Below are 16,224 nucleotides of genomic sequence, written 5' to 3' on the forward strand. Positions count from 1 at the left end.
CTCACTACGCTATGCGCTCTTCAGAGACATTCCTACTCCATGATAGACGCTTCTCATTTATCACCCAATATTCTAATAAGTCGAAAACTGGTTCGTTATAAAGAAATGGCAGTGGGAGAGAACGCTGTTTCTTCGCCTTTCGCCTTTGAGAAACTTCCTATACAATGTATGAACTAAACCCTACACGCGGAATTGGGGAGTGCGAGGTGTCTCGTAAATAAAACAGAGGTCGTTTCCGAGTCGTCGTCGGCGTTGCGTCATTCGCCTCGGCCGACAGAGCAGCAGCGGCCAGCGTGTCCCCCGTCTTGCGCCGTGGAAGGATGTGGGGCAGTACGCCGCGGCGAGCTTGCTGGTCACGACCGACCCCGCTGCTCCGTGAGGCAATCAGGAAGCGTCCAGCGGCTGCGGCCTCTCTAGGGACCAGGCCTCTGGACAGCTACCTGCTACCTGTCCCCGTCTGCCTGTCGCAGCGATCACCCATTCTTCCAGCTGCGTCGCCCCCACGGTGCCACTGCGGTACACCCTAAATAGCTACCTTCCATCCCATTTCCTTCCGTTTTTCTCCCATTACCTTCCATTCTCTCTCTCTCTCTCTCTCTCTCTCTCTCTCTCTCTCTCTCTCTCTCTCTCATACACACACACACACACCCACACACACACACACACACACACACACACAAACGTACACTCGTGCGCGTACGCACGGCTAGTGTTCAAAATTTGTAAGCCTACATTCCATTCAGAGAACTGTTACCCTCAAGTCTCTTAAGCACATATGCACTACTGGCCATTAAAATTGCTACACCACGAAGATGATGTGCTACAGAAATTTAACCGACAGGAAGAAGATGCTGTGATATGCAAATAATTAGCTTTTCAGAGCATTCACACAAGGTTGGCGCCGGTGGCGACACAACGTGCTGACATCAGGAAACTTTCCAACCGATTTATCGTACACAAACAGCAGTTGACCAGCGTTACCTGGTAAAACGTTGTTGTGATACCTCGGGTAAGGAGGAGAAATAAGTACCATCACGTTTACGACTTTGACAAAGGTCGGATTGTAGTCTATCGCGATTGCGGTGTATCGTATCGCGACATTGCTGCTCGCGTTGGTCGAGATCCAATGACTATTAGCAGAATATGGAATCGGTGGGTTCGGGGGGGTAACACGGAACGCCGTGCTGGATCCCAACGGCCTCGTATCACTAGCAGTCGAGATGACAGCCATCTTATCCGCATGGATGTAACGGATCGTGCAGCCACGTCTCGATCCCTGAGTCAACAGATGGGGACGTCTGCGAGACAACAACCATCTGCACGAACAGTTCGACGACGTTTTCAGCAGCGTGGACTATCAGTTCGGAGACCATGGCTGCGGTTACTCTTGACGCTGCATCACAGACAGGACGCACCTGGGTGCACGAATGGCAAAACATCATTTTTTCGTATGAATCCAGGTTCTGTTTACAGCGTCATGATGGTCACATCCTTGTTTGACGACATCGCGGTGAACGCACATTGGAAGCGTGTATTCGTCATCGCCATACTGGCGTATCACCCGGCGTGATGGTATGGGGTGCCATTGGTTACACGTCTCGGTCACCTCTTGTTCGCATTGACGGCACTTTGAACAGTGGACGTTACATTTCAGATGTGTTACGACCCGTGGCTCTACCCTTCATTCGATCCCTGCGAAACCGTACATTTCAGCAGAACAATGCAAGACCGCATGTTGCAGGTCCTGTACGGGCCTTTCTGGATACAGAAAATGTTCAACTGCTGCCCTGGCCAGCACATTCTCCAGATCTCTCACCAATTGAAAACGTCTGGTCAATGGTGGCCGAGCAACTGGCTCGTCACAATACGTCAGTCACTACTCTTGATGAACTGTGGTATCGTACTGAAGCTGCATGGGCAGCTGTACCTGTACACGCCATCCAAGCTCTGTTTGACTCAATGCCCAGGCGTATCAAGTCCGTTGTTACGGACAGAGGTGGTTTTTCTGGGTAATGATTTCTCAGGATCTATACCGCCAAAATGCTTGAAAATGTAATCACATGTCAGTTCTAGTATGATATAGTTGTCCAATGAATACCCGTTTATCATCTGCATTTCTTCTTGGTGTAGCAAAAAAATGGTTCAAATGGCTCTGAGCACTATGGGACTCAACTGCTGAGGTCATTAGTCCCCTAGAACTTAGAACTAGTTAAACCTAACTAACCTAAGGACATCACAAACATCCATGCCCGAGGCAGGATTCGAACCGGCGACCGTAGCGGTCCTGCGGTTCCAGACTGCAGCGCCTTTAACCGCACGGCCACTTCGGCCGGCTTTGGTGTAGCAATTTTAATGGCCATTAGTGTACACTGAAGAGCCAAAGAAACTGGAACTCTCACTTAATTTTGACGTGGCATGGAACCGACTAATGTCTGAAGCTGTGCAGGCTGTCCAGAAATCCGTAAGAGTACAACGGGGTGGAGATCTCTTCTGAACAGAATGTTGCAAGCCATTCCAGATATGTTCAATAATGTTCATGTCTGGGAAGTTTGGTGGCCAGTGGAAGCATTTACACTCTGAAGACTGTTCCTGAAGCCACTCTGTAGTAATTCTGGACATGTGGAATGTCGTATTGTCTTGCTGGATTTGCCTAAGTCCATCAGAATGCACAACAGTCACGAATGGATGCAGGTGATCAGACAGGATGTTTACGTACGTGTCATCTGTCAGAGTAGTATCTACATGTATCAGGGCTCCCATATTACTCCAGCTGCACACGCCCCACACAGAGCCTCCACCAGTTTGAACAATCCCCTGCTGCATCCTACTCGGCTCAGGCTCAACAGTGGAACGTTGTCATACGTCGTACAATGTCAGGGGTGACGTTTCCCTTTATTATGGCATGGGTTACGAGAGCATCGCCCGGTTCCCCACCTACCTTTCACGAATGTGCAGAAACATGCTAGACGGCAAGGGTCTATAGAACAACATTACTGTGGACAGGAAAGGCATGAGGTAGTGTCTTCGGACGAATCCAGCTTCTGTCTGTCTTAAATTGATGGCCGCATTTTGGTTCGCCACAGACAGTTGGGGCGGTATCACAGTTACTGCATTCGCACAAGCCATACAGCGCCATTTCAAGGCCTTATAGTGTGGGATGCTATTGGGCACTAAGACAAATCTTAGCTGGTGCGTGTCCAGGGCACTGTGACCAGTGTGACCTACATCCTGCGACCCGTAGTCATATCCTTTCTGTACAGCACCCCAGACGTCATTTTTCAGGAGGAGATAACACGATGATACGTTGCTGCACGAGCACGTGCCTTCTTCGTGTCACAGCATGTCAGCCTTCCGGCTCGCCAGATCACCAGGCTTGGTTACCAGACGAAAATGTGGGGGTTATTGTGACACGAACGGTGCAGTGCTGTGACAAAGAGGCACACACCACAGATGAAATTTGCAGCCAGGTGAATTCAGCGTGGATGGCTGTACCACAGGACGCCTTTGCCACCTTTACGCATCGATGCCATCGCGCGTAGAACAAGTTATCAGGGCCCAGGCGGACCCTGTGCTTACTAGGCAACTGGACACATGCTGAACAGAGGTTACTGAAATGCACATAATTTCTGTAGAACGTACTAATCTATATATCTTGTGAATTTGAGCGTTCTATCTCTAGTCGTTAAAGATGTTCTGCTTTCTTTTTTTTCTGAAAGTGACTGTAGTTTTCCGTTGACTGTTTCACAACGACACTGTATATGGTGGTAGAAGGCATCAGGAGGGGGCCTATAACTATGTGGCTTGGACACGTGTGGGTTTAATACCTTTCTTAACTTTCGTTTCTGTAACTGTTACTGAGTCTGTTATTGATAATCACTTACGTTTTAAACTAAGTTTATAGTGCGTCGTAAGAGATTTTCTTTGGTGATTTGTACTTCATACCATCACTTTTAAATTCACGTAAATAAAAGTACATTCATTTTACACTGCAGACAAATTTCATTTCTGTTCTTCGCCAACGTAAGATTAGGTTAAGTTAGTATCATTGTTTAATAAAATAACAAACAATAAGTAGACAGTATTTCCAAAAGGCTATACAGGGTGGTCCATTGATCGTGACCGGGCCAAATATCCCACGAAATAAGCATCAAACGAAAAAACTGCAAAGAACGAAACTTGATGGCGCTATGGTTGGCCCGCTAGATGGCGCTGCCATAGGTCGAACGGATATCAACTGCGTTTTTTAAAATAGGAATCCTCATTTTTTATTACTTATTCGTGTAGTACGTAAAGAAATATGAATGTTTTAGTTGGACAACTTTTTTCGCTTTGTGACAGATGGCGCTGCAACAGTCACAAACATATGGCTCACAATTTTAGACGAACAGTTGGTAACAGGTAAATTTTCTAAATTAAAATACAGAACGTAGGTACGTCTGAACATTTTATTTCGGTTGTTCCAAAGTGATTCATGTACCTTTGTGAACTTATCATTTCTGAGAACGCATGCTGTTACAGCGTGATTACCCGTAAATACCACACTAATGCAATAAATGCTCAAAATGATGTCCGTCAACCTCAATGCATTTGGCAATACGTGTAACGACATTCCTCTCAATAGCGAGTAGTTTACCTTCCGTAATGTTCGCACATGCATTGACAACGCGCTGACGCATGTTGTCAGGCGTTGTCGATGGATCACGATAGCAAATATCCTTCAGCTTTCCTCACAGAAATAAATCTGGGAACGTCAGATCCGGTGAACGTGCGGGCCATGGTATGGCGCTTTGACGACCAATCCACCTGGCATGAAATACGCTATTCAGTACCGCTTCAACCGCACGTGAGCTATGTGCCGGACATCCATCATGTTGGATGTACATCGCCACTCTGTCATGCAGTGAAACATCTTGTAGTAATATCGGTAGAACATTATTAGGAAATCAGCATACATTGCGCCATTTAGATTGCCATCGATTAAATGGGGGCAAATTGTCCTTCCTCCCATAATGCCGCACCATACATTAACCCGACTAGGTCGCTGATGTTCCACTTGTCGCAACCATCGTGGAATTTCCGGTGTCTAATAGTGCATATTACGCCGTTTGACATTACCGCTGTTGGTGAAGGACGCTTCGTCGATAAATAGAACGCGTGCAAAAAATCTGTCATCGTCCCGTAATCTCTCTTGTGCCCAGTGGCAGAACTGTACACGACGTTCAAAGTCATCGCCATGCAATTCCTGGTGCATAGAAATATGGTACGGGTGCAATCGATGTTGATGTAGCGTTCTCAACACCGACGTTTTTGAGATTCCCGATCCTCGCGCAATTTGTCTGCTACTGATGTGCGGATTAGCCGCGACAGCACCTAAAACACCTACTTGGGCATCATCATTTGTTTCAGGTTGTGGTTGACGTTTCACATGTGGCTGAAAACTTCCTGTTTCCTTAAATAACGTAACTATCCGGCGAACGGTCCGGACACTTGGATGATATCGTCCAGAAAACCGCGCAGCATACATAGCACACGCCCGCTGGGCATTTTGATCACAATAGCCATACATCAACACGATATCGACCTTTTCCGCAATTGGTAAACGGTCCATTTTAACACAGGTAATGTATCACGAAGCAAATACCGTCCGCACTGGCTGAATGTTACGTGATACCACGTACTTATTCGTTTGTGACTATTACAGCGCCATCTATTACAAAGCGAAAAAAGTGGTCCAACTAAAACATTCATATTTCTTTACGTACTACACGAATATGTAGTAAAAAATGGGGGTTCCTATTTTAAAAAACGCAGTTGATATCGGTTTGACGTATGGTAGCGCCATCTAATGGGCCAACCATAGCGCCATCTGGTTTCCCCCTTGAAGCTAGACAAGTTTCGTTCTTTATAGTTTTTTCGTTTGATGGTTATTTCGTGAGGTATTTGGCCCGGTCACTTTCAATGGACCACCCTGTATATACAGTAAAATCCGCACACAACCCTAATAATGCCTCAGCGTGTTATCTATTTTATGAAGGCACACAGACTTCTAGATCATCAAGCGGAGCTAAACTAAGGAAAACTTACAAGGAAATATCACCAAGCTGTATTTTTTTCTCCTAAAAATATGGTGAGGAGAAAAAAAAACACAGTTGCAAGATGCCTTGCCCAGTAACCGATCCACCGCAAGGATTTCAGACTTTCGCTCGCATCGGTTGTTAATAAAGCCCCCCGCCCCACTTCAGCTGGCTAACGTCCGAGCGTGAAGTACTATGGCAACCAGCGGTGGGGCAAAGAGGACCGTTCTATTCAGGGTATTCTGAAGGCGAAGAAAATAGAAGGGTGAAGTGGACACATATGCCCGAATAGCTTTGAAATCTTTTTCGTGCACACATGTTGTTTTACTTGAAAAAAGGGGAACTAATATGAGTGAATAATATATCACTCTCACCCACATATACACTGAAGCATAGGCATGCGTATTCAGATACGGAGATATGTAAAAATGCAGAATAAGGCACTGCGATCGGCAGCACCTACCTAAGACAACCAGTGTCTGGCGCAGTTGATACATCGGTTACTGCTGCTACAGTGGCAGGTTATCAAGATTTAAGTGAGTCTGAACGTGGTGTTACAGTTGGCGCATGCTCTATGGGACACAGCACATCTGTGAGGTAGTGATGAAGTGGGGATTTTCCCGTGCGACCATTTCACGAGAATCCGTGAATATCAGGGATGTGGTAAAACATCATATCTCCGACATCACTGCAGCCGGAAAAAGATCCTGCAAGATTGGGACTAGCGACGACTGACGAGAATCATTCAACGTGATCGAAGTACAACTCTTCCACAAACTGCTGCAGATTTCAATGCTGGGCCATCAACAAGTGGCAGCGCGCGAACCATTCAACGAAATATCATCGATGTGGACTTTCGGAGCCGAAGGCTCACTCGTGTAACCTTGATGACGACACGACACAAAGCTTTACGCCTCGCTTGGGCCCGTCAGCACCGACATTGGATTGGACCGGAAACATGTTGCCTTTTAGGAAGAATCTTGCTTCAAATTGTATATGGAGGATGGACGTGTACGGGTATGGAGGCAAGTCATGAATCCATGGAACCTGCATTTCACCAGGGGACTGTTCAAGCTGGTGGAGGCTCTGTAGTGGTGAGGGGCGTGTGCAACTGGAGTGATAAGGGACCCCTGATACGTCTAGATACTACTCTGACAGATGACACGTACGTAAACATCCTGTCTGATCACCTGCATCCATTCATGTCTGTTGTACATTCTGATGGACTTGGGCAAATCCAGCAGGACAATGCGACATTCCAAACGTCCAGAATTACTACAGAGTGGCTCCAGGAAGAGTCTTCTTAGTGTAAACGCTTCCGCTGGCCGCCAATCTCCCCAGACATGAACATTATTGAGCATATCTGGGATGACTTGCAACGTGCTGTTCAAAAGAGGTCAGCAGGATTCATGGCGTCAGTTCCCTTCAGCATTACTTCAGACATTAGTCGAGTCCATGCCGCGTCGTGTTGCCGCACTTCTGCGTGCTCCCGGGAGCCATACACGATATTAGGTAGGTGTACCAGTTTCTTTGGTTCTTCATTGTACTTTCAATATTATTTTGACAATATTCTCGTATTGTATTCTGCGGTAGTTACATGTTTGTAAAAGTGAAGAAACCCAAGTAACCGAAAAACTGTTGTCAAATGCAGTTAATAATTTCCGATTTACAATTTCATATCTACCATTCACGCTGCAAATGGATTTCACTTTAACAATGGCAGCTTTGCAATCCGAGGAAAATAACGCTAGCAGCGATGTTAATAATTAAATAGTGGTACTCTACTTCTTTAATGACACACTCATTCATTTCAATCGTTTATCCTGCGTGTGTGAATCGCTACATAAAAATGTTGAGTGCAAAGAGATCTCTGGCAGCAGCTACAGATTACAATCATCACACTTTGACACGATAAGCAATGCACATTACTAACCTTAAAACAGTATTTTGCTGGCTGTTCAAAGTGTTGTAGCCTGTCACTGTTGTTTTCCCTTCGATATCAGGCATACTGACAGACCGGCCGAATCACTGGAACGCGTAACTCTCCGTAAGTAAGAGGCTACATCTGAAGGATGTTATATGTTGTTACGCTGGCCCAAGTTCACATAGCCGCCAATATATGGTGGCGAGTTGTTAAGAGTGTGGACAAAAACCATTGAATATCCAGAAGCCAAACACATCCAGCGGTAGAGAGCATCTTGTTCCCCCTGGTGGTGTCGGCAACACAGAAACTGCTGGTCTTTGCCCCTTGTGTTAATAAAGTTCCTCTTAACAGTCATGGAAAAAAAAATTTCGTTCTTTCCACTTTTCCAAAAGCGTCTGTTCTTTTCACATACTCCTCATCTATTGAAAGGGCCAAGGCGCCGTTATAACTTTACTCGTTTTTCCATCACTGCGCCGTTGTAGCAACGAAGCTGACAGACGAATGTGACTGGGGGAAGGGCAGCCTTATTATCGTCATTGTAATCCTCAAGTAAAGATGCATTGAACGTCGGTTCACTATTTTACTCTATATGTAGGGCGTCTATGATTACTGAAAAACACTGAAAGGGATAAAAAATAGCCCAAGAAAGCTCCATACACTTTCCTCCGCCTTGTGTGAAAGTTAGTCGAATGCAATGACACCTACCAATCGCAACATCCAGCAGCTTTCGTTCTTTGACGTTTAAACGTTGAAATTTGACTGACCTACCGTACTGCCCCTGGTGGTGCACCACTCGCCTTGTATGAAAGTTAGTCGAATGCAATGACACCTACCAATCGCGACATCCAGCAGCTTTCGTTCTTTGACGTTTAAACGTTGAAATTTGACTGACCTACCGTACTGCCCCTGGTGGTGCACCACTATCTCTTTTTACTGTACAGAAATTCGTACTCGCATTACTAAGCAGTTGCAGTGTAGCGAAGCAAGTGTTGAACAATCTGTGCGCGCGAAGTTTGAAAGCTGTACGTTCAAGCCATAACTGCGAGCTATCAGAATTAAGGCACAAATTTTCAGGCGTATCTATTACTGGGTCTGATATCTAACAAGTGTGCTTTTTTCCTCCTTAAAATATGAGGTAACGTTAATGATTTTTCTCTTGTTAGGCATGCTTAACCCAGAGCCTAATTGCTAAAGACCGTCGACTGAACAAAACCAAACTGAAGATGAAAGTCACGAGCACTAGCAATTATTACTGGTTTTTCGTCTTAAGCTTACCACAGTTAAATTGCATTTTTTCGCCAGACAGTACCTTATGTAGTCATACTGAAAATACAGTATACATAACAGGTCTTTAAAGTTTATTACCTCCAGGTAATAAAGAGCATTTCCTCATAAAATTCGAGCACAGTTTGGCTACGGTACTTTTGCCCCCTTGTTTACATGTTTTGAAGCCCACTGCTATTTCCTTCATCGTTGGGGAAACTTGAGAAAACGTGGTTACACCTTCACTTTCCACAGTTTTTCGCCTTTTAAGAACATGCTGTTACTTACGTTGCAGTTTTTCCAATTCACCCCACTATGGTAAACTTCACAAGAGATTTCCGCACTGAGTTTACTTTCGTTTATTTGCTTCCTGTGTAGGATGTGAGAATTGTAACCTTGTGAATGCATTTCTTTGTAGTTGTGTGTGTGTGTGAGTGTGTGTGTGTGTGTGTGTGTGAGAGAGAGAGAGAGAGAGATAGAGAGAGAGTCAGTTCTAATTAGAGAAAATATGGGAGGAAGAGGGCCGGCCGCGGTGGTCTCGCGGTTCTAGGCGCGCAGTCCGGAACCGTGCGACTGCTACGGTCGCAGGTTAGAATCCTGCCTCGGGCATGGATGTGTGTGATGTCCTTAGGTTAGTTAGGTTTAAGTAGTTCTAAGTTCTATGGGACTAATGACCACAGCAGTTGAGTCCCATAGTGCTCAGAGCGATTTTTTTTTTTTATTTTTTTTTATTTATTTATTTTTTTTTTTTTTTTGGAGGAAGAGGGGTAATTAGATTGATTACAAAGAACGCAGCTGGGAGAAGATGATAGTGACGAATAGGAACTGAGTGAGTAACGGGGTGGGATGTGCTAGTAGTTGGGGACGTGATTGGTTCGCTACGATGGTCTAATGACTTTAGGAGTGGTCTTTTATCTGTTAAGGTTTTTATGAAGGTACGCTGAAGCGCCGAAGAAACTGGTAAAGGCATGCATATTCAAATGCAGAGATATGTAAACAGAATACGGCGCTACGGTCGGCAACGCCTATAAATGACAACAAATGTATGGCGCAGTGGTTAGATCGGTTGCTGCTGCTTCAGTGGCAGGGTATCAAGATTTAAGTGAGTTTGAAGGTGGTGTTATAGTCGGTGCATGAGCGATGGAACATAGCATTTCCGAGGCAGCGATGAAGCGGGTATTTTCCCGTATGACCATTTCACGAGTGTACCATGGATATCAGGAATCCGGTAACACATCAAATCTCCGCTGTGGCCGAGACAAGATCCTGCAAGAATGGCATCAACGACGAATGAAGAGGATCGTTGAAAGTGACAGAAATGCAACCATTAAGCAGATTGCTGCAGATTTCAATTCTGTGCCATCAACAAGTGGATCCATTCATATCCATTGTGCATTCCGACGGATTTGGGCAGTTCCAGCAGGACAATGCGACACCCCACTCGTCCAGAAGTGCTACAGAGTGGTTCCAGGAACATTTCTCTGAGTTTAAACGCTTCTGATGGACACCAAACTCCCCTGACATGAACATTATTGAGCTGATCTGGAATGTCTTGCAACGTGCTGTTCAGAAGAGATCTCCACTCCATCGTACTCTTACGGATCTGTGGACAGCCCTGGACAATTCATGGTATAATTTCCGTCTATTATTACTTCAGACATTAGTCGATTGCGTGCCACGTCGTGTTGCGGCAGTTCTTCGTGCTCGCGTGGCCGTACACAATAGTAGGCAGGTGAGCTAGTTTCTTTGGTTCTTCACTGTACTTGTTTCTTCGTAGGTAAGGTGTTTTTGTTCTTTATCCTTATGATTCTTACGTGACGGTCTTCAGCGATAATTTACGTTGATGTCTGTGTAAGTTTTCGGCAACAGTTGAATGATTTGTCCAATACTTCCATGCTCTTAAAGCTCTTTGTATCTGGTGTCAAATATTCTCCTGCTTTTTACTGCATAATTTGCATCGTATGTATTACACTCTAGTTGGTAGAGTCCTGATTTCTGACATAGGTCTGCTTTTTTATTGCTTTTGGAAAGCATTTTTGAACTGAATTTTTGTTTTGGTGAACTATTTTTATGCCCAGTTTTCTGAAAGGATTAGGTATTCTGCATGTGTAGTTATGGTTGTATGTCGTTGTACGCCATCTTCTATTTATTCTGTGTTTGTACATTACAGGTTTATGTAGCAGTGTGTCCTTGTGTTCGTGATAGCTGGCTGTTTGTCTTTTCAGTTTCTTCACGTTATTTTTCAGCTGTGTTACTAACTTTTCTTTGTATCCATTGTTTGTGGCTATTTTTACTGTGATTTTCATTTCTGTTTGGTATTTTGTTTGGCCTGTGGACTAATTGCTGCTTTTTTGTGTGAGTAGATGAAGTAGAACCTGGACAGGCAAACCAATACATCACGATTAGTCGTTAAGGAGCGTTTAGCAACATCCGAAATATCACAACAGGGGGCGAACAGTGAGGAAAGTAAAAGGTTTTAATGACGTAGGATTGAAAATTTCTCAAGTTGGTTAATACAATTTTGTCTGGTACGGTAGGTGTATCTGATAGGAAGAGATATGTAGATTAGCACAACATTTAGAGTTGAAAAATGGCATCAAGCAAAGGAGACAGCCACGGGCTCTTGCTAAAAGAGGTACAGTTTCGTGTCCTGACAGAGACCGAGGTATCACGTTCCTCTCCTGCTATTAGACGTAATTAGCCTTTGGTTCTCGATTAATTAAATTAATTATGGTCGAGCTATTAATAGAAATTAAGCATAGACGGTTCACTCACAAAGCTATGTTAATAAGAGTCGTAGACAGACTCAAAGAAACATATATTTTCAATAAAAGCCTTAGTTACAGGTGAAATAAGATCACTTGATTAATTGATATTATAGCACTGAAAGAAGTGGCAGAGAGTGTTTGAAATGTACCAGTTGCAGAGGCTATTGGGCTGGCTCGGTCAACAGTAGTAAGTCACTCGAAATACATGCTAAAATACAAGAGAAATTAAGGTTATGGAGAGAGATTCTGTCAAATGATGCTACGGTGACAATCGAAATTTCAGCCTTATCTGGACGGTAGGAGTGTTAATTACGAGGTTCGGTTGCAGTCGTACTTCCCACCTGTCATCGTAATATTTATTAATCGAGTTGTCACGACGTTTGAGCAACAACCGAGCGAGGTGGCGCAGTGGTTAGCACACGGGCTTCGTATCGGGGGAACGACGGTTCAAATTCACCTTTGGCCATCCAGACTCAGGTTTCCCATAAATCACTTGAGGCAAATGCCGGAATGGTTCCTTTGACATGGAACGGCCGATTTTCTTCAACATCCTACACAATCTAAGCTCGTGCTCCGTCTCTAATGACTCGATGTCGACGGCAATTTAATCCTATTCTTCTTTCCTTCCTTAATTGACCAACAAGATGCTTTAACGGTTTGCTCGTGGAAAACCGTCAGCTCTCCCTAAACATTTGATATTACAGCTCTCAGATTTGCTGCTACAACATAGTGCCTAAACTGTTGGTCCGTCTGGCTCGGAGGCTGATAGCATCAGTCGCGAAAATGTGTGTTGACTTACTCACATAAGTCTGTGAAGTGAGAGCCACTGTTCGCTTGGGCGCTGTTGGAAGTCTCGACTCCCAAAAGTGCCACTACATTTTATGGTCAGCCAACCTGTGAATTTTGCAGCAATTTCGCAAGGCACTCTGCGATGTTACGTTGCCCAACGACCCAACTTCGTCTAGCAGACGCATTCCTGAGTGAGAAAGAGCTCAAGTTCCCGGAAAGTTTTGCTTTTAATACAATTAGGCCGCATCTCGCAAAAGTAAGATAACATACCTTCACACCCAGTTACAACCATTATTTCTTATATTTTCCGACGTTCCTCATTAGCTTCTCTATTTCTGAAGACGTGGCTCGTATAACGCATGTGAATGAAAGGCGTTTCGCTTCTTTTTACTTGTCATTCATTTTCAACTGCGTCTTGTGCCGTCCTGTTGGTGTGCGTACATCAGGATGTTCAATTTTTGGCCCTTTTCAAACACGTTTCGACCGAACACCTAACTTTCACTGTGTTTTGGTTTGGTATGTTTTCCAATGAAGTTGTTCAGAAATAAAACGAAGCGAAAAGCATCCGCTACACTACAAACAGGCTTTTCTTTAGGTGCATTACTCGAACTACATGCCCAAGAATCTGTTATTTATTACCTCTTGTCCACCCCCTCACCATACATCGCACTGATATGTAAATTTGAACATTCACTCATTACCGAAGCTCTGGAATTAAATTTTAGCCCCACATGTTTTTCCTTCTTTAACCGATGTGCTAGCTGAAGTCTTATCGCCATCGTTTGAGGATTTGGAGTCAAAATGTGAACGAAGATCTCTTTATTAAATGATAACTACCTTTATCAAATGTCGGTATGGGATGGAGGCCCCAATTCTGAAAGTGTTCGTCTGGAACACCATCGTATCGAAGAAAAATGTGAACTGCTGAAAACATGAAGATGAAGGAAATGAAGGTACTGAAAATATGGTGACATAAAGGATATTAAAAGGAGTGAAGAAATGTACTATGAAATTAGAGGTTGCTAGAAGCTTTCGAAGTTCCTCACCAGGAGAAGGCTTCCTTTGGAGCAAGGAAAAATATAGCAGTGGAGGAAAATGTGGAGGCGGCCGACGATTAGAATACATAAATCAGGTCTTCTGCTGTATTTGGTGTAACTGATGCCGAGAGATATGTTAACAGAGCACAGAAGTTGAAACTAATAATGATTGGTCTGTACTGTACCAATATCTTCATCTCTGCTTAACGACTGCAAGCTGCAGCCATTTGATTCTGTTACGGTAGTCAACCCTTGGTGTCGTCCTAAAAGTTTCACTCCCACCACCTTCCTCCATTACCAAATTTACGATCGCTTGATGTCAATCACCAAAAGCTTCTACTTCTTCTCTTCCGAAATTTTTTCTTGGTTCTCCCCGTAGCTTGCTTACTATCATCGGGAATAGACTGCAATCCTATCTCAGTCCCTTCTTAACTACGATTCTCTTTCATGTTCTTAGACTTTTATAACTTACAGTCTGCTTTCAGTCTAAATTAAAACAAAAATAAAATATTTCTATCGCTGTATTTTATCCCTGCCACCTTCAGAATTTCAGCGGTACTATTCTACTTAACATTGTCAAAAAGTTTCTTTAAATCTATATATGCTATAAATGTAAGTTTTCCTTTCATCAGTTTATCCTAAATTCATAGCGTCAGCATTGTGTCGGGTGCTCTGACATTTCTCTGGAACCGAATTTTGATCGTCCCTGATGTCGGGTGCTATCTATTTCTCCATTCCCCTGTAAGTATGCGAGATGCCCGGGTGGAGAAGAGTTTGTACCGCTTTAATTCTGCCGAATTTTGCATTAGAACTAGACATGCACTCGGCACCCTCCTTACCTACCACCTAATTAATTATGTGCACAACGGTAACGAAAGGAATTGATAGTGGACCTGTTAGTTGGTAAAATAAGGAGTGCACACTCACCATAATTTGATAAAAATCGTAAACTACTCAGTAAAAAAAGGGAATTTTATCATAACAAACTATAGGAAATGGGATTCTGCGCCTATCTACGAAATGATACGCGGATTAAATATTGCAATGGGATTTATTATAAACTTGAACACAAAGGTACTTGATTGTCGATACAAACAGTAGGCTAAAGGATAGGGTATACTGAACTATTATGAGAATAAGAGTTGGCTCGAGAACAAGGAGCTCCTACTCTCTGTGATGCAACAGACTGACGATAATGACTGGAGGCCCTAATGATTCAAATATTACTCCTCCGATTATAATGCAGTATCGTGATTAGTAGTGAGAGCTCAAATGGAAACATATGGAGAAACAATCAAAGTAGACTTGCAGCAAGGCGAGCGTGCATCCTGCTGTGGACTTCAGTATAAAAATGATTGGGGCTGCAACGCCGGAGCCGCAAAATAGGCTTTGCCAGTCCCTAAACTGGAGCACGTCGTCGATAGGCAGCGTTCTGATGATGAAGGCGCCGACTCCTGCTGCTAATAAACTCATACAAGGAAGATGGACATGTTCTTTCAGTTACTAAAGACAATTACATTAAGAGACCTATATCGCCTCAAAATTACACACTATGAGACACTAATAAAACCATAATATTTATATGCAGCTGAACGCTTGGATATGAAAACTATAAAACAGAAGAAACAGAAAGCATGTAAAAGAAAGAAACGAAAACAAAGAACAATATTGGGGCCAGTAAAACGTAACGATGAATACAAGAACAGGAGTGATGAAGATTTGTACAAGAAAATTGAACAATTAAATGTAATGGCGTGCATGAATGAAAAGAGGATATGCAAGATAATTTTTGAACGTGTCAGGCGGAAAAAAAGCTCGTTGGTGCAACTGGTACCAAGAAATTAGAAGTGATCTGGAAGAGGTGAATATTTAAGAACATGAAATTCTGACGAGAGATATGTTTCAAGACACTATGTTACTTTCCGAAGTCCAGAAAAAGAAAACTGGAGCGAAGTGGGCAGAATTTCGGAAACAACACCGCTCTGATCGAATGACAAATTGTTAGAATAACCGGAAGTTAAATCAGAAGTAGATATGTAGATATTTACGTGGTCTATTAGAGGCAAAAAAGTGAAAGCTGTATTATGATGCCGGTATAATTGAGTATAAGTCATCCTTTGAACTGTGACAGCTATAAGAAGTCAACAGTAGCACATCTCAAGCCAATAAAGAGATATTTCTCTTTTGCAGTGCTGTTCCGAAATTACGTATTCCTTCGAGCAGGTCATGAAGGTGATTAACTGTATTACCTTTAGACAGAATTTGAAGACTACGAGGTAGATGGCAGCAGAAATGAACTTACCTAGAGTGAAAGCTCTCCACGAGAGAACAGTCACGCCTTGTGAGGTCCCGAGATACGTTCCACGGGA

The 16,224-nt window shown here is 43.7% G+C and overlaps 1 protein-coding gene across 1 annotated transcript in view; it reads left to right on the top strand.

Annotated features, from left to right (window-relative positions):
• Window positions 1-320: 320 nt before the first annotated feature.
• Window positions 321-16,224, top strand: part of LOC124594489 (suppressor of lurcher protein 1-like) — a 207,058-nt gene continuing 191,154 nt past the window's right edge. The window contains exon 1 of the mRNA XM_047132864.1: window positions 321-516. Within this exon, the coding sequence (XP_046988820.1) occupies window positions 321-516 (196 nt within the window). The remainder of the gene's footprint in view (window positions 517-16,224) is intronic.

This window comes from Schistocerca americana, chromosome 2 (assembly GCF_021461395.2).
Source record: "Schistocerca americana isolate TAMUIC-IGC-003095 chromosome 2, iqSchAmer2.1, whole genome shotgun sequence".
In the NCBI taxonomy this organism is placed as follows: Eukaryota; Metazoa; Arthropoda; class Insecta; order Orthoptera; family Acrididae; genus Schistocerca; species Schistocerca americana.